Source organism: Plutella xylostella, chromosome 17 (assembly GCF_932276165.1).
Source record: "Plutella xylostella chromosome 17, ilPluXylo3.1, whole genome shotgun sequence".
NCBI lineage: Eukaryota > Metazoa > Arthropoda > Insecta > Lepidoptera > Plutellidae > Plutella > Plutella xylostella.
In genome coordinates, this window is record NC_063997.1 from 5831093 (window position 1) to 5857490 (window position 26398).

At 35.8% G+C, this 26398-nt stretch overlaps 2 protein-coding genes across 3 annotated transcripts; one reads left to right on the forward strand and one right to left on the reverse strand.

Annotated features, from left to right (window-relative positions):
* The first annotated feature begins 15181 nt into the window (after positions 1–15181).
* LOC125489795 (putative nuclease HARBI1) lies at positions 15182–18750 on the forward strand. Of its 2 annotated transcripts, none has more exons than XM_048626888.1 (7): positions 15182–15831; positions 15963–16153; positions 16246–16381; positions 16506–16647; positions 16742–17020; positions 17469–17603; positions 18617–18750. In XM_048626888.1, exons 1-6 carry the CDS (start codon positions 15595–15597, stop codon positions 17600–17602), a joined length of 1119 nt encoding a protein of 372 aa, XP_048482845.1. In that variant the 5' UTR covers positions 15182–15594; the 3' UTR covers position 17603; positions 18617–18750. The 2 variants fall into 2 exon arrangements, with proteins under 2 accessions (XP_048482845.1, XP_048482846.1); XM_048626889.1 differs by having other exon boundaries at positions 17472–17603.
* Positions 17741–21169, reverse strand: LOC125489796 (translation initiation factor IF-2-like). Its single transcript, XM_048626891.1, is given in 6 exon segments — positions 17741–18727; positions 18819–18995; positions 19174–19279; positions 19844–20026; positions 20730–20862; positions 20944–21169. Coding segments are annotated over 6 exon segments (990 nt in total). The 5' UTR covers positions 20994–21169; the 3' UTR covers positions 17741–18386.
* Positions 21170–26398: the final 5229 nt, after the last annotated feature.

Here is a 26398-nt window from a genome sequence, read left to right on the forward strand (position 1 = left end):
TATATTTATGTGGGAGTCCAGGGTTTAAAAGGTGAGTAAATTGGAAAATTCGTTGGGAAACCTTTTAAGACTAAATGGAGCTTGCGAGAAACAGTTAGTATAGGTATAAGTATAAATAAGATACCAACGAATACATAGGATATGTGCTATAAACTACCGGCAGATTTCGTAAATTCAAACATAAAAATCCTTTCAATCCGTTCAGTGGCCCATTCAGAGTGAAATGAATGCACTAAAACTTATCCAGTTGCAACTTATGCAATGAATGCTTCTATAAAAAGCGGGCGGATTTCAGTTGAACAAACAGTTTTAAAAATTCATACCCGCCTGAAGCTTTTGTAAGTGTTATAAATGTCACAAAAAGTTTGAATTGACTTGGGTCCCCTAATGTACGAGGCGGGCCGCGGTCCCACTGTTTTGACACTTTGATAATCTCTATTTTCCACTACTTAGGGCCTGCGCGCACTGCGATTTTTTGTAGCGCGACAGTTTGTGACCCGATATTTAAGTCCCGATATTCATATTAATAATTATGATTAGGTACTATATTTTTGCCTTTTCACCTCATCCAGCCACGGTAGACGACAAAATTAAGGGATTATTTTCATACCTAATATAATCATATAGGTATTGTCCGCGCCACTACAGAAGTACGATAGACGCGGCGCTGCACTCACAGGGCAGGACTCTCAGGATAGAGCATTAATTTCTTAAAGCACCTTAATTCACTTACCAGCTAACTTATTTCCACTGCGGCTCGAGATACTGAAATAATCTCACATAAATGACCTCTTCATGTAACCCACCCCAAAACGAGCTTAATGCAGCGGTCACTAAACTACGTAGTTCGGTCATTCTGCGGCCCACCGCTATTAAGATAACATTGCTCTGGAAATGTCTCTTGTCCACTTGTGTACACCCCGTGATTAACACGAGCCTCTGGATGACAGTCCAAACTGGTTTTAAAGGGAGTTGACATCTGTTAAACGAGCGTTGAACCACGGGAGGAATAGGACTTCCAAACTCATATTATGCGTTTGCAACTAGATATCTCCCTGAGGTGAAACGTGGTTAGAAGTTGTACTAACTTATACTGTATATAAAATAGTATAACGATTGAAAAAAGCTCACTTTAACTTTACGAAAATTACCTATAATGTATTTCGGAGAGCTGCCACGGCATCGGCATCTTTAATAAAAAGTGATAGATACTGACGTGGTTTTATTAGTGCATCAGCGCTCTATAAATAATAATAATAATTTTAATCACTCATTGTATTTTTTTATCGAAAATCAACCTTATTATCATAATAATATTTATTGCATCTAAAGGACAGCTAGCTTTATGGGGGGTTATTCTAAGAGCAGGTAGTTGATCCAAATACCTACTTCCTCCGGAGATTGGGTTCATTCCCTGTGATTCTCACTTCCGTGAATGAAAATTAATCCTGCAGATGTAAGGAAATTGGACATGACACTTTTCTATGTACTCATACATACATATATTCTATATACCCTGTCACTATAGTAATTACCTGCTGGATTACTTAAATAATGTTTTTAAAAAAACCCAATATGGATGGAAGAAAGTGATGATCGAAGACCAGTTTTTTTTTAATGTGTTTATCCAAAATTAGTAGGTAAAAGTAAAATCCTTATAAATACAGCTGCGAATTGAATAGCTTTAAAAATACTCCATCAGTATTCGTAGAACCTTAGATTAAGGAACTCCGCTAGAGTAAATATTAAATGTAGGTAAACAAACTACTGATTCCATTAAATTCCTTTTACATGAATCGTTCGTCAGCTTCATCTGTTTGCTCGAGTCCTTCCGTCTGCCGCGAGCAAACAGTCTCCCACGACACGACTAAGCCACGGAACATCCGCCTAACAAAAATATAAAAGAAATTCAGTAAACAAAAATTTGCCAAGTCAATCTTATGCAAACCGACCGAAAAGTTATCTTTCGGGATAGAATTTCCACAAGAATCAGTTGAGGAATAAACTTATGTGTTCCACATCCGCCATCTGCCTTCACCGATCCGAAGTTGGTTGATATTCGACCAATCACAGAAGCCGTAGCAAAGAATTGAGCTATACATTCGATCCGCGACCTACTTCGCGGTGGTGAATCTTTTACGCAGAATATACGATTCTGTCCCAATATCAGATATTCTGTTTTATATTGTGAATATTGGACGGCAGAATTGATTATGAAAATAGCATATTGGTATTGGAAGACCATTTCTTATTGGCCTCTAGCGATGCTATAGAAAACGGTAATCAGTAGATGTTTCCTTGAGCTAAAACAACATTTTTCTAATACATAACCGCGACTATTAGAACTTGTATGCTTTTACTTTCAGTTCATGTAATTAACTATTATTAACGAACTTTGTGTTTAGAATGTATTTTGATTTTATCGATTACGACATTGTCTAACTGAGATTTTGTTTCTAATAGAGATAAAATAAATACAATAGGTCCCGTTGTGTCTTTTTTTTGATCCTATATATGGGCGATTCTTCAGGGACCATATTTTCGACGGCGGTGAGGATATCTTTGTAACCAATTAAGCTAATGACACGTAATTTTTTTAATACAGTCTAGCTCTATCTCTATTTGTAACCAATCTCATTTTTTTTAAGTAAATACTGTTTCAGTACTGAAAAAATATATTTGAAGTGTGTTATTCTGATTCATATAGAGCGTCCGTTTGCCAGCTTGAGGAACAGAATGTTCAGTATCACATTTCCCTTTTAATTTATTAACATAAATTAAAATTTTATCAAAGGGCAATGAGTTTTCCTTTCACAAAAAAAATATTTAATACTTATAAATACGTAAGTTTTTTTATAAACAAATAATTAAGGAGTGTCCGGCATGTAGTACTGATTCATATGTCGTAACATGTTGATGACTATACTTGGTCATGTAGTGGCAATGGGAGTCTGGCTATCCGTTCGCTAGAAGCCAGCTCTCCAACGCACCAGTCAGTAGATGCCTAATGCTCCTAGAATGCCTACATCCAGGTGAAAAGAAGGTCAATATCTAATTCATATGGTCTTCATTATGGTTCAGGTACCCTTCTGATTAATATTCCTCCTGTAAAAAATCTATTTTCTGAGTATGATTCTTCAATATGAGTTTCATGTAATGCTCTTGGGTTATAGATTTATGAAAAAAATAACCAACACTATAGTGTGAATTTATTATGAACTACTTAAGGTTTTATGCAAAATCCTGATTCATATGTATATGATTCATACGGTAAAAAACCTCATCCTATACAGAATATTCCAAAAGTTTACGTCATGCCTTGGAGGGCTGATAGTACAGCTTAGGAGTGACCAGAATATCACTATATGACCTTAGTAAAATGTCGATAGTTTTTGAGATATTGACACTTTTATAAATTTTCTGAAAATAGCCCCCCCAGAACAGCTTTTTACATGGCACTGGTACAAAATTCAATATTTTAAGTTTTAACTTTATTTTGCGTAACCTTCTATACTTCTTCTATCGATGACAGTCCAAAAAAATTACGAGCAATGCTGTATGTTTAAAACAAAGATGGTTTTCCATGGATATACTATTTTTGCCTTAAGTAAATGTATGCTCGTCACATCATTATATTTTTCAAAAGAAGAAAATTAAGGATAAACTTCCTTGAAATATAGTCAAATAATACTCAAAAGACCTCGTCATCTGTCATGGAAATTCAGGTAATGAAATAACATGAAGTATAATTTTATTTGCCGGAATGAATGAAGCAAATGAATAAAAAATGAGAACTGACGGCAACTCTGCTTTTGCCTAATAAATGGCAACATGTTTTTGCTATTACCATCGCTAATTTAGCGTTTACAAAATGAGATGTAGCTTTATTAATTTTGAATAGAACGCGCACTAAAGAAGATGATTGTTACTGTTGTAACTTGAGAGTGTTGTGGCGCTCTTTTGGGGAGTCTTTGTCTAGCAATTGACGTTCACTGGCTGATAATGATGATGATGATGAAGCATGTGATTACTTGCAGTTGAAATTTTACTCCTTCGTATCACTTAGTTTCTAGAACACTATTTAAGTACATAAGTTAACAATCTCTTAAGAAGAATTAAGTATATTTCAACAAAAAAATATTTTAGAATAAATTAATAAAAAGGTAACAGTAAATTTTATTAAGTATAAGAAAATATATAATTATCCTGAAACCACAAGCTTAAAACTATAAGTAAAAAAATTCGGTTCATCGTCTATTCAGACTAAAGTAGCATATCCAGTGCAGCGTGTCATATATTATTACGCTATTTACTATATGGTTTTACTTTAAATAATTCTTAACTAAAATTTTACCTAACTTCGCATCGTAGCTTTTTTGAAAAATGAAAAGCTGAACTGATTGAAAGTGGCTTCAATAATCACTGAAATTATTTTATTATCAAACCAATTCTATGTGACAGTACAAAAATACCTAAGCAGTCAGGTAGGTACTATTCTTTATTGATATTGGTGCGGTGAAAAGCTAATCCGAAGCAGTACGGCGAATCGTTGTGATTCCGTTGAGAGACCCGACGATGAAAGAAGAGCAGACTCGTCGGTCGTCGCGTTTTACTTTTTGACGAGGTACATGATACCCATTTCTATGGAGTTGACTGCTACTATTGGTTCAAATAGTTGAAATATCTAACTTAGCACATTCTCGTGCTTTGCTCGCTTCGCTACACGCTCGCTCCGCTGTGGACGCGCAGACTTATAGCGGGGGAATAATTTGATGCGCATTTTCTTTGTGGTTTTACGACCGCGGGCCTGCTTATTATTGTCGATCCTTTCATCCCGCCGTGTTTAACTAACGAGAATATTTCCGAGAAATTCATACAAAACTCAAAAGTATCTTTCCCATTAATCTTGTACCTCGACCACGTTTTAATTCGGTTCAGTTCATTTGGGCTGTGTCGCTCGCATCCTGAATGCTGTATTTTCAGTTACACTGAAATCATTTTTAATGGCAGTTGTGAAATGAGGTTTATGTTGCGGTGGCTGATAAGGAATAAAGCTTTTTCATTGATGTAGGTACTGTGGGGCGGGAATTAACCCTTATTAAGGGTGCTACTCCAATTTTTTAATTGATTTTCGTCCTTAATCCATTGGATTAAAGTTCAAAATAAAGTGGTATTCATATTCGCATTGGTTTATGTATCTACTGTTAGTTCCCATCGCTAAATCATCTCACTTGGTTATTAATAACATGAAGAGTTTAAAGTTCGTTTTCTGTACCTATAAGTATGTTTTACAAAAAAATGCTTAGTAAGTACCTAAAACGACAAAAAATCTGGGAGTTTGTATCTGGACAAAAAATACCAGTTAAGCAATTTCATAAAATTATTTTATTTCTTTTGAATCAGTTTGCCAACCGAAGGAAAATCTTAACGAACGAGCTTTAAGCTTCGTATTGTAAGCTCGATCAACAGTAAGCTCTGCCGGCTTTATGCCGCCTCGTGTGCCGGTGACAGGCGCTAACATCTGCTGGATATTTCACTTTTAATCACTAAAATCCAACGCAAATGTAAAAATTGAAGATAACATTTCATGTTTTTCTGTGTTCGAATTCTGGAATAAACGTTTTTTCAGTGGACCGCTGTCGATTGTACGTTGCTTTGCTTATTGTGTTGATTATCCATCTTGTATCAGTTATGTTAGGTATTAATAATAATATAGTGAAAAGTGTATTGTAACAACCTTATCTTAACTTACGACTAAAATATAGAGTTTATTTTTAACGGTGCAACAGCATTTACAATAAAATTTCATGTGTATTCTAAAAAACGTTATCTTCTGTATACTTATTATCCTCCTGCGGCTTGCTGCTCCAGTTTACTCGGGAGCTAGGCTGGTTGAGCTGAATTTAAGGGGATATGTACAAAGGTTCCACTCGAGAGAGCCACGTACAGGTGCTTCGCCCCCCTCTCTGAATATAATAGAATAGAATATCCTTCTGCGGCCGTTACACGGGTTCGTTATCGACGTCGATCCACCAATCACAGCTCTGTATTAATGGTAAATCGCGATATAGTGACATTTATCTTGGTAGATACCGAACCCGTGTAAGAGAACGGTGGTAGCTCAGTCGGGAAAGCGCCCGCTTCTCACGCCAGAGATGCGGGTTCGAATCCTGGCGCTGACATGTACTAATGAGTTCTTTTAACTTAAGAACAATGTATACCATCGCTCTTACGGTGAAGGAAAACATCGTGAGGAAACCTGCATATCAAGATTTAGCACATCTAGATATGTGAACCCACCATCACGCAGTGGACCAGCGTGGTGGGAAATAGTCCAAGCTTAGGAAGGCAGTTTAGACCTTGGGGATATGCACAAAGGTTGCACTCTCGAGAGTCAGGTGCAGGTACTCACACCCCCACAGACAATAGAATAGAATAGAATAGAGGCAGCAGTAAATTAGAAATAGCTGCGATAGTACAGTAAGGGGCAGAGAAACCTGACCCCCCTCAGAAGCATTGTTACTATGAGAGGGGGGTCAGGTTTCTCTGCACCTGACCGTAATAAACTGTGTGCAACAGTCAGCAACAAACAAACTGCTCAATTTACTGGTCGCTGCTTTCCGATTGTTCCTCATTATAATATCATTATCAAAGCATGAAATGATTCATTTCACGTTGCTGGATGAACATCATCATCAGCCAATAATCATCCACTGCTGGACATAGGCCTCTCCCAAGGAGCGCCACAACACTCGGTCCTCGGCCTTCCTCATCCAACCACTACCCGCCACCCGCCTAAGGTCGTCAGTCCAGCGGGCAGGAGGGCGTCCCACGCTGCGTTTGCCTGTTCGTGGTCTCCACTCGGATGAACATCAAGTTTATATTGCTGCTGCTGATGCAAGACGAGCGCTAGGGAGGGATTATGAGATATATTTTACGATGGCCCAGGGTGATCACTGATCAGCAAAATCACTAGCACATATGCTAAGAAAAACCTAATATTAGAATAAGTTGTGAGAAGTAATGCCTATTTCAGAGTTATACAAATTACTTATTAATACGTGTCAATTAATTAATTATTCACACGATATTGTGAATAAAGCGTTAGATAAAATTAATTACATCGTAAACCACTTTCAGAACCGCCAATGTGCGTATCTATTACTCAATTTCAGGCCTGCAATTTCAGGAACAGTTAGCTGACAATTAAATCTCCATTACGGACTATAACTGGCAATCACAGCTGATAAATTAAACCTACCTAATGAGTATCCACTGGAGCGAAATGAATCTAGATGTGAAGTGAACTATTGGCTCGGAAATAGTTTGGTGGATTTGGTAGTTACTTTATAGTAAAGTATGTACTTACCTCTAAAAATATGTTGTAGCCAAGATATATCCTGTTTTTTTTCTGACGTAGTTAAGCACAAATAAGAAAAGGATATGTCAACTGATTTTGTATCAAATTGGGATCCGTTGAGAAATGCTTGCAAACCTTGGAAACCGAGAATGCAGTCTGAGAAATCCGTACCATCTACCTTCATTCACAGATTAGCATTTACTACCGGGTTGTTTTTGCTTATTCGCCTCGAGGTTGCATCTCGGGAGGAGTAGTAAACTATACGCTTGGTAATTCTCAAGTAGGTACGATGGGTACGCTAGAGCACCTGTGGTTAGACAGGGTTTAAATAGAGGAAATCTTGTAGAATAGAGATGAAATAGAATAGAATAGAAAGGTAAGACTAGAGGAAATTATTTACTACCACGATGTTTTTTAATATCGTAAAATATTATCGACAAGTACATCACAGTGAACAAATGAATCATGAACCATGTAACGGAACTTATTGAGATTGTATGTATCTAATAATATTTATTTTATGTTCACATACCGGGTTTCATGTATAAGTCTTAAATAGGTAAATTTTTATCCAATTGCATTTCCTAAAAATTTAGGGGGTGGTTGTAACGGGACATAGTCTGTCGGGACTTATACATTGCTTCATTGTCTGAGTTATGTATCTTAATGTATGTATGAAATAGAACATATAGGTATATTATTAAGTATATTACAATAAGGTCGGGCTCATATCGGTCAGGGCCAAGGGAGATTGTTAATGCATTAATTAATTTATTTATTATAGTAATTATATTTATTGATTAACTACATTGACACTATTTCATTTGATATTGATAATTTGGGAAGTTCATCAATTTATTGATCATCCGTATTTGACTTGCAACGCCCTCTATGATTTTCGATGAGAGTACTTGATCACCAAGGCGTGAGGCAGCACTTCGACTTGTATGTGTTTAGGTTAGCGAGTATAGATGCCGCTGAGGGCGCAAACTCGAGGTTGGGTACTAGCAAAATAAGTCAGTATGTGCTGGGAATAGAATACTTTTTGATTTGGTGATAATGATGACTGTTTCCAATAGCCACTTGTCAAAAAGAAATTAGAGGTCACGGTCATTCTTCGACTATGCAATATATCGTTAAACAATGCAAATCATCACTGAATGCTGGATTATTGTCAACGAAACGGGCTATCATAACGTTCATAACATTATTTCCACCCACTCACCGTATGATAGGTTAAACGCGGAAGTCGGAAGTAAAATGATTTAAACGTATTATTGTTGTTGACTGACGCTGAGTAAGTAGATTGCGGGGAAAATACCTCTTAAGTTCGGTGTTGAAAGTTGTAGGTATAAAATAGTGTTAGTATAATGATTAAGTTAGTTAAATTAGTGTAATAAGCTATATTAATAAATTTAAAATGTAGAAATTAATTGATGGAAACTGACTGATTGTATTCTAACTTACTTATTATCATTATCTTTGCCACATTTACTGTTAGTGTAAGAAATATTGTCCTCACTGTTATTTTATTCTGTATTATACGGTATGGCCATGATTTTATTCTCTTTTAACATACTTATCTCATTGCAGTGTAGTACCTTATAATATATGTACATAGTTCACTGCTATGCAATATTAATGAACATTAGTCGGCTTAAATTTATTCTCATTTCTAGTCAGGGCAACTTATTCCGAAAAGTGGGTAAATATGCAGTAAACATTAATCTAGTTAAAGCACCATCTGCTACCATCTAGTAACACTCACAAAGACAAATAATTACAATAAACATATTAACCTACTGCTAGCGCTATCTAGTGTCCAGTAGGATAGGAGCATTTTAATAAATCAATTTTGAAATAATAAAACTATGAATAGCGCCATCTGTTGTACACATGTGAAACATTTGTACGAGTCATAGACTATGTAAGCGCCATCAGCGCCCTTGGTGTCGGGTAGCGAAAACTAAACATAATCAATAAATCGAAAATAAGCACATCCCTAGGGGGTAGGTCGTCCCAGGCGACTATAAAAGGACCTCACGCGGCCAGGCTCGTGCAGTTGCGTCGGGACCAATTAAAAGGGTGAAAACTCTGCCGGAATCAAGAAAGAAAAAGTATTATTTTACCTAGTGTGCAAAATCTCTGCTGGATTCAATCCAGAAAATTATTAAAAAGGATGGCTTTGGGTTTAGCTGCTCGAATTAATTTAGGAAGGACATTTTATTTGTTCCTTACACGTAGGGAAAGTCAGTAAAATTTAGCTAGGAGTAACGCGGAAAATTATCTAAACCCAAGTCTTGGTTAGGCTAATAATTTCTTTCCCCTACAGGATATAATTTATTTCCCCTTAATCCCAAGCCCTGCGATAGTTAACTGAGAGATCCTTGGAAACCTAACGGTGACAACGGAATGGGACCTCTCAGTAAACTTGAAAGTTTAGTCGGGGATAAATCTATTCTATTGTACCTAACTATTCTAAATCTGTGTAAAATGCTCTTAATTTTAATCTATTCGTGTTCCACAGGATCTATCTATTGTATTTACTGGCTATTTGGGTTATTGTGTGTCCTAATAATTAATTCCTCCCCACAGGCGTAACTAATAAAATTATATTACAGCTGAAAAGAAGCGAATGGAGGTGGCAGGCACGAGGCCGCAGAGACAGGATTCCGGTGAGTACCCCTAGGCAAATTTACTAGCCACTGTTAGGACGAATTCAAGCCAAGTAGGATTTTGATTGTGAAAAGTGTTAAATTCTGGTTTAGATTGATTTTCTCATATACTCGTAATCAAGTGATTAGGTAAATGGGTTGGGAGAGTCCATTTTCAAATGATGCGATACTTTATATGGTCATGGAGCTGTGTTGTTCGACTCAACCAGTGCCTTCTCACCAATAATATGTAAACAAGCGTAGTTTCATTGTTCGTATTAATTTTCTGTTAGGATTCATTCGTTTTTGCAAACCGGAAGTTGGGAACGCCCACTTTCAAATGATGCAATACTTTATATGGTCATGGAGGTAGGTTGTTCGACTCAACCAGTGCCTTCTCACCAATAATATGTAAACAAGCGTAGTTTCATTGTTCGTATTAATTTTCTGTTAGGATTCATTCGTTTTTGCAAACCGGAAGTTGGGAACGCCCACTTTCAAATGATGCAATACTTTATATGGTCATGGAGGTAGGTTGTTCGACTCAACCAGTGCCTTCTCACCAATAATATGTAAACAAGCGTAGTTTCATTGTTCGTATTAATTTTCTGTTAGGATTCATTCGTTTTTGCAAACCGGAAGTTGGGAACGCCCACTTTCAAATGATGCAATACTTTATATGGTCATGGAGGTAGGTTGTTCGACTCAACCAGTGCCTTCTCACCAATAATATGTAAACAAGCGTAGTTTCATTGTTCGTATTAATTTTCTGTTAGGATTCATTCGTTTTTGCAAACCGGAAGTTGGGAACGCCCACTTTCAAATGATGCAATACTTTATATGGTCATGGAGGTAGGTTGTTCGACTCAACCAGTGCCTTCTCACCAATAATATGTAAACAAGCGTAGTTTCATTGTTCGTATTAATTTTCTGTTAGGATTCATTCGTTTTTGCAAACCGGAAGTTGGGAACGCCCACTTTCAAATGATGCAATACTTTATATGGTCATGGAGGTAGGTTGTTCGACTCAACCAGTGCCTTCTCACCAATAATATGTAAACAAGCGTAGTTTCATTGTTCGTATTAATTTTCTGTTAGGATTCATTCGTTTTTGCAAACCGGAAGTTGGGAACGCCCACTTTCAAATGATGCAATACTTTATATGGTCATGGAGGTAGGTTGTTCGACTCAACCAGTGCCTTCTCACCAATAATATGTAAACAAGCGTAGTTTCATTGTTCGTATTAATTTTCTGTTAGGATTAATTCATTTTTGCAAACCGGAAGTTGGGAACGCCCACTTTCAAATGACGCGTTACCTTATATGGTCATAATGGCGTGTTGTTCGACTCAACCAGTGCCTACTTATTAATAACATGTTAGGATAACTGCTTGTATTAATATTCTACTAGGATTAATTCGTGTTTCACGTACCGGAAGTTGTGAAAAGTGTATTTTCAAATGATGCATTTGCATTACCTTATTTGGTCATGGGGGTGTAGTTCGAGTCTACACGTGCCTACTTTTCTATGTATAAACAAACCTAGGTTAATTGATCGTATAGATATTCCGTTAGAAATAACACGTGTTTCTTATCGGAAGTTGGGAGAGTCCATTTTTCAAATGATGCATTACCTTATTTGGTCATGGGGGTGTAGTTCGAGTCTACACGTGCCTACTTTTCTATAATGTGTAAACAAACTTAGGTTAATCGAGCGTATAAATATTCTGTTAGGATTAACACGTGTTTTCTTATCGGAAGTAGGGAGAGTCCATTTTCAAATGATGCATTACCTTATTTGGTCATGGGGGTGTAGTTCGAAACTACACGTGCCTACTTTTCTATAATGTGTAATCAAATTTAGGTTAGTCGTTCGTATAAATATTCTGTTAGGATTAACACGTGTTTTCGTATCGGAAGTTGGGAAAGTCCATTTTCCAAATGATGCATTACCTTATATGGTCATGGAGGGTGTTGGTCAAGCCAACCCGTGTCTACCTACCAATATTTTTATGAAAATCCAACTTAAATTAAGAGCGCATTAATACTATTAATATTCTATCAGGATTAAGCAAAGGTTTAAGAATTTAAATTCCACTTAGAAGCTTCCGGTAGGTTTTATTTTCTTGTTAGAGGTTATGGGAATAAGTTGTTGTTGTAGGGTGAGTAGGTATTCCATTTCCAAAGAATGCGTTACCTTATATGGTCATGTGGGTGTGCTGTTCGACTCAGCAATCTACCTACCTAGTTACTTAAAAGTTATGTGACCAAGCATAGGCTAAATAATTCTACTTCAAATTTCTACTAGAATAAAGTTGTGTTTCACTTATCGGAAAGTTATATTTCTCATAAAGAGTTGTAGCTGTAGGGTGAATAGGTAAATGGTTTGGGAAAGGGAAATTTTAGGTGAGGCTTTACCTTATAAGATCATGGACGTTGTTGGATTCTACATACCTACCTATTGATAATAAGTAAACAAGTTCAAATTAAATATTATTAACATTTTAAAAATATGTAGTTATTCCGGTACCACTTATTAGAAGGTAACATTTTCTTGTGAGAAATATAGAGAGGTTCTTGTATTATCCACCTTACTTAGGCAGGTAGGTGTATGAGCATTAGGAAAATCTTAGTTATCATTTTGTGTTATCTTTACTAAACATTGTATTGTATATAGGAGGCTGATGTAGATGATAATTCCAGAATATTTCGTAACGTACGAGTGGGCTTAGCTTTATTGTTATAATATTTACTTATAGGTCAATACTTAGTGAAAATTAGGACATGAGGTTTTATGAGGTAGTGGCAAACGAATGAGCGGGAAAGATCGTGTCTAAACCAGAATCTAAAATAATGTAGCACTTATAATTAATTATTTACTTACCTACTTGGCTGTAACATATCGTAAATATTTACTCAGTGATAATCTAAAGGCGTAAAGTCATGATGGTTACAGGGAATTATTATTATGCTTATGGTTTATTAATCCTTTAAATAATGCTTCTGTTTTGTTATATTATGTGTCCAATTACTATGTAATAACACCGGATATTTAACTTATTTACCTATGATATTATGATAGTAGAAATAATCAGGGAGGATATAAATAAATTCTAACAGTGGCTCTCCCCTAAGAAATCTTCAGGATTCTAGTTTACAAGAAGCAGTGATCCTGGAGATTTGAGATTCTTAATATTTTCGTCGTGTGCTGTCGAGTTACATAAAGCTAAGAGACCTTACATCTCCAGACGAGTTGGAAGAATGTTAATATAATCCTTTATTTTATAGGTTTAATGTGGGGTCTCTGGCTACCGGTGGGTGGAATTTTCTATATAAATTATATTGGACTACCTCCTTTAATATTGAAGTGAATTCATCCCTTTAGCGGATCATTATTTAATCTTATTTACTTATTTGAATGTGCTAAGGAGTCCCTGATTCCAAAAGGTCCAATATGGTTGCATTTAATTCACTGAGGGATTGATGAATTTGCATTAACTTATCTCAACTTACATAAGTAAGTACTTGCCTAACATACTATTCATCTCCTTTAGTAGTGAATTAATCTAATTTTGCTGTGGGGTATTTTCATTATTTTATGAAATGATCTCTAACCTTATTATGTACTTGCAATATTAACTAACTCCATTTGATATATTACTTATCTAATTAAATCTCATTCAAAGCTACAAAAATAATAACCTTGAAACAAAAGTACCTATTATGTACTTATTTACTAACTTAATGGAAAACTTAAAACTTATTATACTTACTAAAACTAATCGGGTTATTAGGTATAACTATCCTATTATATAAACAATTAAACACCTAACCTACCAACCGAGATATAAACATCACTGTGTTATAACGGATGGCGATATGTATACTGGTATATACCTACTTGTCGTGGAATATTATTTGGAATCAAATAATTTAGGGACTCGGCACCAACAAATTAATTCCTGGGTAATATGAATGAGGGTGTTATGTGTTGTAGGTTGGATAGGTGAATGTGCTTATGTTATAGGTAGGTTTGGAATCGTTAAGGATCGCAGATCTATAGGTACCTTTTAGAGTCAATCACTTGGGTAATTAATGGGTGACAGAATAGGATTTATGTAGGTACTTATCCTTTTACATAAGCAGATATACATGTGAAGTATATTTGAACCAAAATAGTATCTATTACTTGACTGCTTGTGACTAAGACAATTCTTATATATTCAGTAATTAATAATAATTTATTATACTTATTATTCTCCTTTAATTATGCTAATATAAATAATGATTGGTTTGGGTTTGGATAAGATGTTGATAATATTAAACAAAATCTTATAATTAGGGTCAGTGAGGCGATTGACGGCCATAAGAGTTTCAACTTTATTCTATTCTAAATAAAATTTACTGAGTTTTGAATAAGATAGGAAAATATTTTCATAGTACGTGCTTTACTTACGACCGATAAATAAATTGAAATGATTTCTTATCAGCTTGGGTAAAGGAAAGCAGTTGCTGAATTGGATTCTTCTTACAAACTTACCAATATACTATATACAGGAGATGATGACAGTTAGTTATTAATAAGTAATGTTGAGCTTGACTGTGATGAAGTTAATTAGAGGCAGGGAAACCACCTCGAACAACTTGTAGGTACCATGGTAGACACAAGCCAGCATCGATAAAATATTAATTGTCACATAACTCTGAGATCTACAATATAGAGATACATTTGAGTGATTGCTCTTGACACAAGCTGAAATGGGAGATATTAATTATATTCTAATTATGTCCATTATGGGAAGACATTGTACTGTGACGATATACTTTGAGTAGACTCAGGAAATATCCGTGTCGAATAAATGTATAAGTAGACTCAGGGAATATCCGTGTCGAAAATACAAGAGTAGGCTCAGGAACTATCCGTGCCGAATAACTATTACATATTATGGATACAGAAGTAGACTCAGGAAATATCCGTGTCGAATAAATGCTTAAGTAGGCTCAGGAGATATCCGTGCCGAATTGTGAAGCTGAATAAAATATTATTAACATCATCTGGATCCCAATCAATAGATCCTTTCCTAGGGACTGACTGACAAAAAAAAAAAACCAGTTTGAATAGAGCCAGTGGGCTAGAGAAGGTAGATGGGTCTGGTGGACGGATCTGTATCCTAAGTGGCAGTCTTTTCGTAAACGCGGTTAAACGAGACTACAGCGAAAAACGATTACTCGTAGAAGGAAAGCGAGTATCTAATCCTTGGCAGTGCGAGTCAATATTATCAGCCGACGTTAATTCCCGTTCGATGTAGATTCACGTTTCGAATATAGAGGAACCACTACCATACTTAAACTCTATGTTTTATGTTTTTTTTTTTTTAAGTCTCCGTCAACATGAACGTACTGTTAAGCCACCTAAATTTAATACGATGTTCTCTTTAGGATTCGTCGGAATAATGACGACTATTCAAAATTAGTTGGATTATGAGTGGATTATTTTATAGGTTATGTTTATATTGTTGTCATTGTCGAAGCTGTAGCAACTGGAGAAAGTTCTTAAGTGGTTCTTAAATATTTTGAAATATGGCAGCGAGGAGTTATTTTGCCTGGTTGTTATTAAAGAAGGAGCAGCCACAAGATCGCAGCTACACGAGGGTCCGCGCCAAAGCCCGAGCTTCAAGCAATCCTTTAAAATATTTGTCCGACAACGAATTTAAAAATAGATATCGTCTTAGTAAAATTTCTTTTAAGCGGCTGTGCATGGACTTAAGGCGGCATGGTGGTCTAAGGTCGACCCAAAGGGTCAAACTCGAGGAAAAGGTAAGCTAATCTAAAACTCTATTGAACTTCAGTTACTTAACTCATAGTTGTATTTTTTTAAGCTTGCATACTTAGTAATGACTCATAATATTCACATATTGTTTGTTTACAAGTTTTTTTTTGTTTTGCAGGTGCTCACAGCGCTTTTATTTTTTGCGACTGGTTCCTACCAGAGGATTGTAGGAGTTGCAAAAAATTTATCGCAAAAGATGTGCAGTGTGTATATAGAGGAGGTAACACAAGCATTGATATGCAAAAATATGCTGAATAAGTATATTAACTTCCCTGATACTCCAGCTGCCAGGAGGGAAATAAGCCAAAGGTTTGTTTTGTGTTAAATAACTTGGTGTATGTTAATTAATTATATACACATACTTAAACTTACCTAAAATTCAACAAAAATGTTTTTTTAAGGTTCTATACAAAGTATGGAGTACCTGGAGTGATTGGTTGTGTAGATGGCAGCCATTTCAGGATATTTGGGCCTCCCAAGGAAGAAGAACACAGTTACTACTGCCGCAAACACTACCACTCTTTGAATGTGCAAATGGTAAATGTAGTTAATTATTTATAAAAACATTATGTGTTCATTAAATATTATGCTATCTATCTACCTATCATGGCGAGCTGATTTTCTTTTGTACCCATTTCTGATTATTATCATTATTTTGCAGATTTGTGACGATAACTACCGCATTTTAAATGTAAACGCTAAGTTTGGGGGTGCTAACCACGACGCATTTATATGGGAGAATAGTAATATTAACCCATATATGCAGTCATTGCATGAAAATGGGGAGAAAGTGTGGCTGTTAGGTAATGAACTTGATTTTTATTCTTCATTCAGGGTAATAGATCAAAATAGTTAGGTACTGGATGATAATTTATTATACTTTTATTACTATTTTAGGAGACTCGGGGTATCCACAGCGCCCATGGCTTATGACCCCTATACTAAATGCGGCTTCAAATACACCAGAAGCACAGTACAACGAAAAGCAAATGCGGGCCAGAGTGGTAATTGAAAATGTATTTGGCAAGTTGAAAAATAGGTGGCGATGCTGCAATAAGGACCGAACATTGCACTACAAACCACTAAAATGTGCACAAATTATACAAGCATGCTGTGTGCTGCACAATTTTTGTATCAAGCATGGAATGGCAGACATGGAGGATTTAATACCTGCAGGTTGGTATTATTACTGTTGCTATTATTATTATGAAATAGTTATTAAATTTAGATAAGTCTAAATTAATGGAATTCCTAAAAATTATATTATATTCTCTGTGAGGGTGTAAGTGTACCTGCACTTGGCTCTCTCGAGTGGAACCTTTGTGCATATCCCCTAGGTCTAAACTGCCTTCCTAAGCTTGGACCATTTCCCACCACGCTAGTCCACTGCAGGTTGGTGGGTTCATATATCTAGATGTACTAGATCTAGATATGCAGGTTTCCTTACAATGTTTTCCTTCACCGTAAGAGCGATGGTATACATTGTACTTAAGTTAAAAGAACTCATTGGTACAAATCAGCGCCGGGATTCGAACCTGCATCTCTGGCGTGAGAAGCGGGCGCTTACCCGACTGAGCTACCACCGCTCTTCCTACTCACTAAATAAACTCAATATTTTTTCTAGAAGACGATGTGGAAGAAGAAGATAATGAAGATCTCAATGTTGGAGAGACAGAGAGAGGTGGAGCAACACAGAACACTACAGATTTAATAAGAGGAAGAATTATGCGAGATCAACTAGTTAGGAGAATGTGTTAAGGTTGGTGATCCGATATTAATTTCAAATTAATATACAATTTTTATATAGTACCTAGTTACTAATACTAAGAATTTATTTTGATTAGGCAACGCCCTCTTTAAAAGTTAAAGGGAAGGGTACTTCAAATAAACATTATATTATGATTGATATATTCATTTATTGATTTTAATTAAACTCAGCCATATACATCACTTTGATAAATGCTTAAAACTAATAATAATTCAGTCTTGGCTTCCTGATCTCTAAAGAAATAGTAACCTTACTATATGAGGCAATGAGCGCCAAAATAGCCTATCTTTTTGCATCAACATAAATTATCAACATCTGTCTGTATCAACATAAATTCACTAATATTTTTATAATCTAGTGTAACAAAGCAAATAAAAAGAAACAATAATATCACAATATGTGATATAAACATTTCAAACTAAATTATTTCAAACAAAATATATGTAATTAAGGCAAAAAATATCAAAAGGAAACAAAATATGGTAGGTATTCATTACTTAGGTACTAATAAAATCAGTCTTACATGTATGAACTATAAATCACAGTTTAAATTGTTATAAGTAAATCATTTTTATAACAACGTTACTAAGTACAGTCTAATGTACAGTTAGCTGCATAAGTAGCTATACACTTCTGTACCTTGTCAAACTGACGAACCATCAATGTTTCAATGAATTGATAGGCGGTTTCAGATTGACAAGGTACAAAAGTGTATAGCTACTTATGCAGCTGACAGATATTATAATGACTGTGATCACAAACCTTAATTAATAATTAATCTTTACAAAATTTGTTTACCACCTTTTCTAAAGATTGAAGCACAGACATGGCTATGTTCTGCCATTCTTTGCGGGAGTCCAACTCCATTTGGTGGAGTCTGTGCTTCTCCCAACGCAATGCCACATAATCCTGGTTCTGCGTTCTGCGGAATTCCCTCCACTGCTCCTCTGAATTCAGGAATTCCTGGGCCTGATCTTGTTGACCTGTTCTTCTTGGTCTTACAGCTCTCCGTGATGGGCTCCGGCGTCGAGACCGGCTGGGAGCAACATGGGTTCTTGTTTGGGGCGTTGTTTGCCCCGAACGCGCCGGCTGCTCAATTTGTTCAGTATCAGCACCTAATAAATAATTTTTAAATAAGTATACATTGTATTTTTTATACCTTCATTGAAATGACTTAAATCAAGTAAAAACCATAATAAAAATTACCATTTTCCTGTAAGTTATTTTGAAGGCTGGGGCTGGCTGGGGTTTGTAGTGCAGTTGGCGGTGCTTGGTGAGCCCGGCTTGATGGCCCTGGCATATTCCACATTTCTGTGTCTCTCTCCAGTACGGGTGAGGGAGTCCTGCGGCATGAAGGCCCCGGCATATTCCATATTTGAGAGTCTGAATGAATGGGATATTTATATTAATACAAAAAAAATTAACATACTTAAATATTTAAAGCCTATACTAGCAACAAAAAGGACAGAAGTTGCCTTGTTCAGGCATGAAATGTTAACTTCTACTATTTTAATTGCCAATGTACCTAACTGTGATCAAATTTTGTAAGTAAGTGGATTACCTGATTCATTCTGCATCTCTATAATTGTCAATATAGGTGTAGATGTTGCTTGGCTTGTAGGCTGTGTCTCTAAGTCTGCAGGCAGGCTATCAGATACTACAACTTCCTATGAATGTAACAAAATAAAAACAATTTAGTAAAGTATTTTTTTCAATTAAAATTATTTATGACATGAGTCAATTAAACTATACTTTTCATTCAAAAAGACCTATAACCAGTTACATCCTGGAACATTGCAGACAGTTACAAATCTATTTTATAATAATAAAAATGTATTTTCAATAAAAAGATAGCAACAACGTTACAGACCAACTTAAAGTAGACAAAATAAATGTTGAAACAAACGCATTGTGACTTGAACCATCATAAACCTAAGCTAGGAATGATCCTGTATTATAGGATTTTGATGTTTCTTCGTTATAATATAATATAACAACCAGTAGGTATACAAAACAAATTTTGTCTTTGGTATGAATAACTTAGTGCAATTTAAGTGGTTAAAATGTCTATGAATAAGAATGGGGAAACAGTTTATATTGCATAGTTTCTATGGAACTTACTAAAATCCTGTTTACTGTGATTACTTATCTAATTTTATAGGCAATAAGGTGTAAGTATTTAAAAAAAAAGTTACAAAAAGCAGTTTAAATTAATGAAAGATAATAACTACCATGGAATATCCCGCCTCTTCAATGGGTAATCCAGTAGCAGATTGGTGTCCAATGATGTTAAGCACCCGCTGCTCTAAGTCAGTTAGTTTAGAGAAGTTAGCGGGTCCACCACCCGTGCCTCCAGCTGCCTTGTAGATCCTCGCAGCCTTTTTTTTTTAATTATTTTTAAAATCGCTCCATACCTAATAACAAGCAAAAGAAATACAATTAGGTAACAAAAATCTATGAAAAGTTAATCTTCTTCTTATCGTGTCGACGACAAACCAACAAAGTTGCTAAATAATACATGCCCAGAACTGGGCCACTGATACTGCACCGCTGGTAGCGGTCATGAGCTCTTCCCGCATACAGGTGTAGGGACACGCGGGGCATGAAGTAAGGTGCACCATAGTTTGTGGCGCTTCACACAAGCAGTTCAGATTTTGTGCATCCGTAAATCCCCACCTAGCCATATTGTCCTTACTACGACCGACCTGTGTTCGAAGTCGGTTTAAACACTTCCAGGTCTCCCAAGGCAAGTTATGTCCAGGTGGGAGGTTTTCGGACAGCTGCACAAATGGGGTTGGAAGGGACACTTTTTGACGCCAGAGAGCACACCTCGCTTGCGCTTGGCCAGTGTTTAGTGGATCGACACATTTCATAAAGCTGCGTCGACTTGGCAGCCTTTGCGGCGCAGGGATGAAGCCATGCATGGGATGTCGTGTGTCGTCCATTTTGGCCCTAAGTTAATGAAAAACAAGTTGTAAACATAGTTAATCACTACTACCTGTGCGTTCTTGCTGGCCAGCAAGAACCAGGGGTCACGCCAAAGCTAGTTAATTTGACCTCCGGTTTTTGTCAGTCAGGTACACAGTTATTTCGCACAAGTAGTACTTAAGAACTTACTTTCTTCCATTTTTCTGGAGTTTTTGTATCGCCTGTGCCATCACTGTTTAAGACGTTCGCTAGTTCATCCCATAATTGTATGGCTCTTATTCGTCCTTTAGCGGTATTCGACGGCTTCGAGAGGTCCCCGTGCCTGCAAACATAAGAGAAATCAGATATTTTTTAACAACACGTGTTTATTTCGTAAATAAATGAAATCGTGTAGGTAACTTACTGCTCCATAAATGTGACCAATAAGTCGAACTGCTGTGGGCTAGTCCTCATAATTATGCTTGATTCTTGCGTTTGATTAGCTTTTTATAGTAAATTAACACTTCAACTTCAACTTTTTGTTTTCCAAACTTGAGGTTTCACCGCAAAAATTCAAGTGAGCTAGACTCGCTACAAATTATAGTATTGTCACGGTTTGTTTTCGAATCGAGCTGTCAAATTATTGACTCACACTCAACAAAAACCGAGTGGTCTATGCCCGTTTTCGAAAAGGTAACGCTTTCGGTATCGATAAATCAAATTGGAAGTAACTTACACTTCGAACTAAAGGTTCAGCCAGTGAACACCAGATGGCGCTGTTTGATTCCTATACAAATTTGCGTTTTCGACTTCTCTACTCGATAGGTGAAAAAACTCACACTCAGCATACTGGTCGTCCTTCATAGGGTGTGCGAGGCGGGGCGCACCTTCTATTCAAATTAAAAACCCTTTTTTTTATATATATATATTATATATTTTTAAATCACTCTCAATTATGTATATTTTTTAAGAAATAACTATTGCTTGAGCTTTGTTCTGTTGTCCTAAAAATTAGATAAACTAGGGATTATGAACTAGGGTTCTAGGGATTAGTACTAGGGTAGGGATTCTCTCAACCTCCTAAAAGAACTTGAGTTACTTCGGCAATGTAGAGTCCTAACCGCTAGACTAGACGATCACGTATTGGCCAAACGAATAATGCAAAACACGTATACCGTTACAAAACTTCTCTTCAGTTCCGTTCCAATTTATGTAGGGCGAAAAATACGTCTCAAATAGGTAGGTTAGAGTCCGAAGAGTCACTACAGGGGGGGGTATATTACAATTGATATGCCGTAGACCAGGATAGGGTGATCAGAATTATTAGAAACAGGATCGGGTTATTAGGAACGTTATTTTATTTGTGCTTTGCATTATTCAAAAACTTAAAAGGCTTTTAGCCTACAATTGTTGCCGTGAAACGGAAGGAGATTGAGAGAAAACGTTAATAGGAAAATCATATGTGTAGGCGTACAATAAAATAGGCATTTAGAGAAAAAAAAAAATAATGTGTACAATACATTTTGTTTGAACTAGGAAAAGTCATCGGTATTTGAATTTTAAACCCGGATTGTTTTGTATCGACCCATGATTTACTGTAGTTCCAAAGAAATGACACAGGTGGCGCTGACATAACGTTTTGTTCCAGATCGCTTTCTAATAAATTCTTTACGACCTAAATTTTACTATCACTTGTTAGATGGATTTAAAGTGTTATCGGTTTGGCGCATGTTTAAAAAGGCTGATAAAGTAATTCTTTTAATATGGGTATAAAAGAAAGGAAGATTCAAAATAAGTAAGTAGGTAGGTATGATGAATTCAGTGTGGGATGTTAAAGATTAGGGTCCATACTTAATTCATTTTTGCCATATTTAATCGAGAAACTTGCAATGGACGCTTACAGGAATTAGTTATTGTGTTGTGTTTGTTTGTTATTTATATGAAAGGAAGTACATTAGCAGGATCCGAATCTTGTCCGTCATATTGTTCGTTTCAGTTCAAGAAATGACCGGTGGTGGCGTTGTCATCAATATTTAGTAAGAAAGGAAAGGGAAATAGAGGTTAGCAGGATTCGAACTCTGTCCATATCAGATTGTTAATTCAGTTCGAGAAGCGACCGTTAGGGGCGTTCGTGTTGCAATATTCGTTAGGAGTTAAAACTTTTAACTGAACGGTTTAGGGTTATTTCTGACGATAATTCAATTTGAAGGGCTGGGTAATTTTCTTATTAATTTAAATATAGGGTGTACTGTATACAATACTAGACTAGGCATAGATGTATAGACTATGTTATCTGTCAGGATGTTATTTATTTAGTCAAAATTTACATTTTCAGCAAACTGAAAATGTAAATTTTGACTTGTTTGTATTAATAAAATTTGTAATGTAGGTACCAAAATTTCACGATGGAATATGGTTTAGATGGCGCTTGCATAATTTTGAGAGTAGTAACTTCAGAAATGGGGTTAGGTTGAGGCCCTGACTGGTGTGTTTCCCGACTGATTTACCGCTAACTGGGATTAATGATACGGGAGATAATAGTTGATAGCACGCTCTCAACAACTACTAAACTAAAATCAGTGGATGATTGACCGATTGTTTATTCAGTATAAATCCGGTAGTGGGCTGGATGTTCAATAAGGAAATCGTGAAGGATGAATTGTGCAAGCTTGGTAATTAGAATTAGTAAAGTAGATTGGTTCCAATCATTCCCACAGATGGCGTTTTGCAGGAGTTTATCCTCTTGGATCAAAGGCCAGTTTTGTAGCACCATCTGACGGAATTTTCCCGAATTTTTAGGAAAGATAATGTAGAAGGTTATTGATTTAGGTTCCGTTCGATTTATGTCTTTATAAAAGTTCAAATCCTTTCTCACAGATGGCGTTTTGTAAAATTTTGGTTATTTAAAATTTAGCATTTTCCCAATTTTATTTTGTGGCGCCGTCTGGCGGGATTTTGTTGCTCCCTAAGGTGAAATAGTGCTGCAGATTTATCAAAGTATTTTACAGTTGGTCCAATATTTTTCCACAGAGGGCGTTTTGAAGGTTTTGTTTATTTAAAGATTATTCCTTTTCCCAAATTTTATTTTGTGGCGCTATCTGACGGAGTTATTTGGTAATTCTAAGAAAAGGTGCTCCGGATTTATCAAAATATTTTACAGTAGTTTCAATATTTTCCCACAGAGGGCGCCTTGAAGGTTTTGTTTATTTAAAGAATTATCTCCTTTCCAAATTTTATTTTGTGGCGCCATCTGACGGAGTTATTTGGTAATTCTAAGAAAAGGTGCTCCGGATTTATCAAAATATTTTACAGTTGTTTCAATATTTTTCCACAGAGGGCGCTTTGAAGGTTTTGTTTATTTAAAGAATTATCTCCTTTCCAAATTTTATATTGTGGCGCCATCTGACGGAGTTATTTGGTAATTCTAAGAAGAGTGCTGCAGATTTATCAAAAGATTTTACAGTTGTTTCAATATTTTTCCACAGAGGGCGTTTTGAATGTTTTGTTTATTTAAAGATTGTCTTTTTTCCAAAGTTTATTTTGTGGCGCCATCTGGCGAAATTATTTGGTACTTCTAGGATGGAATAGTGATGTGAGTTAACTACTGACGCTTCAGTTGATCGAAGAGTTTACCGTAGTTCAAGCCACTTCCTATAGATGGTGTTTTCCCCGGAATTTTATAGTTTAGGTGCACTACGTATACCTATGTGTCTGAACATTAATTTTATCTAGTGAAGTTATAGTATCTTTGCGTGTAGTATCAACCACATCAGAAATAATTTCGAAGCATTGCATTTAGGTAGGGTATGCAAGGAAGTTGGTTTAATACAACTTAATTTATTATTTATACCTACTATAAATAATAAAATTAGGTTGTTCTTTTAGGAAGATTGATTATTAAAGTGTGATACATGTGGTCATAATAGCTGTAGGATAAGCCTAAGGGCCGGTATGGTATGGAGGTGTGTCGGTCGACTACCTATGTCAGAACCTACTTAATCACAGTAATCACACATCATAGAAATAATAAGGGATATCTACTTATTCTTGTTATACTATCATTTCTTTTCTTCTCTTTGGTTTTAAACAATTGTCGGTTATTAGGTACAGTTGAATAATTATAATGGCCGCTTGTTATAGGTTTTGGGTGCTAGTTACTTACTAGTTCCTTGTTCATAGATATTCAAAAATAAAAAACATTTAGGTTACAAGTGAATAGTGCATCAGAAACCTGTTAGAGTTTATATGCGCACTATGGTTCCTCGACTGAAATACATACATAAGTATAGTGTTACAATCAATAGGTAGGTACATTTAAATTCAATTTTTCTTACGTTCGTTCGTTACTAGAAATAGAACACCTATTAATATTACGTGGGTTATTTGCAAAATATGCGTACAGTTGCTAATTTTTTTTACGATAAATACTCACAAAGTAATGTGATAACAGTAACTCAACAAGTTAACCAAGATACAGGATGATAATTAAACTTGTATGATAAGTAGGTATGTTTAATGTTTTATTGGTGAGAAATTTTGATGTTCTTTTAAATTCATATTGTTAATCCTATTTCTTACATCAGTTGGCATTTGATTAATTAATTTTGGTACTTAATATTTTGTTGTGCGTTCCCCGTACAAGTTCGTTAGTTTATTAGTTTAGTATGTTAAGTTATTACCTATGTTAGTTTTATTCGCTAACAATTTTATCAGGGGTTATGTATTTGTGTTTATAATCATATTAATATTGTGCGGCCATCGGACATTAGGCTTTTTATGCACTGGTAAAATGTTATAGTGTGATAACAATGTGTTGAGGTCACCCCTATATCATTCTTTAGTCTTATTATTAACCAATAACTCCAGTAATCGAACCGGTAGGTTTCTCATCTAGATATGATTAATAAAGTTATAGTGACGTTATGAAGGACCCAACTAGTACAATTAAGTACGATTTATAAAATTTTAAGCATAGGAAAATTATAGGAAATAAATTAAATCATATAGGTACCTACTAAAGGTTAGTTCTCCATATATTCCTTGTTGTGATGCTTATGAGTAAACATATTTACTTTATTTTATTTACATTTGATCTAGCTGGGAATACTTACTTACTGACTTTTGATTCTGATAGTTTATATTGTTGCCGAACTAAAAGGAAAGGAAGGAAGCTATAATAAATATGTTTAGGTGAAAATTCGAAAATATAACATGGTTAATACTGGTGATCATACAAGATAAACGAATTAGAATAGTTATGTATTGAGTATACAATAGGATAGTTTATAATAATACAAACGCTTTAGTGCTAATGACCATACAGTTATACAGGTAAACCTTTAATACTTATCCACTAACGGAGGTAGGTAGAAAAGTATGTGGAAGATAGGTATGTTGTCTTCGTGCTTCTTAGGATAACATCTAGGTATGTTACGTATACATGTGGAAGGTTAGCTATGCATCTAGGGTTTATGTCAGATACTATTCTTACAGGATGGAGTTTATTGTCGTGGCGGGTGGAACATTGTCTATTGGATAGGTTATATTTCAGTTGCCGATGTACTACACGTAAGGGCTTTTAATTCTTACCATATTGGGGGTGGTAACTTGGTTGTTGAGTTGTCATTGTTGCATTGTTTTGCAAGTGCTGTACAGAAATTCAATAATTACTTCTCAATATAAAATCATGTTCGGAGTTGTCAATGTGAAAAAAAAAAAATTATAGGACGCTCATATAGAACCTCGTTATCTACTGGTCTAGTTCGCGAGTGTCGTTCATCACCGGAAAAGTTCTAAAGGATAGTAGTCATCGAAGGTGATCTGGTTCTTGGGTGACTGTAAATATCAGATTTCATGGATTTCGCTTGTAATATTACTAC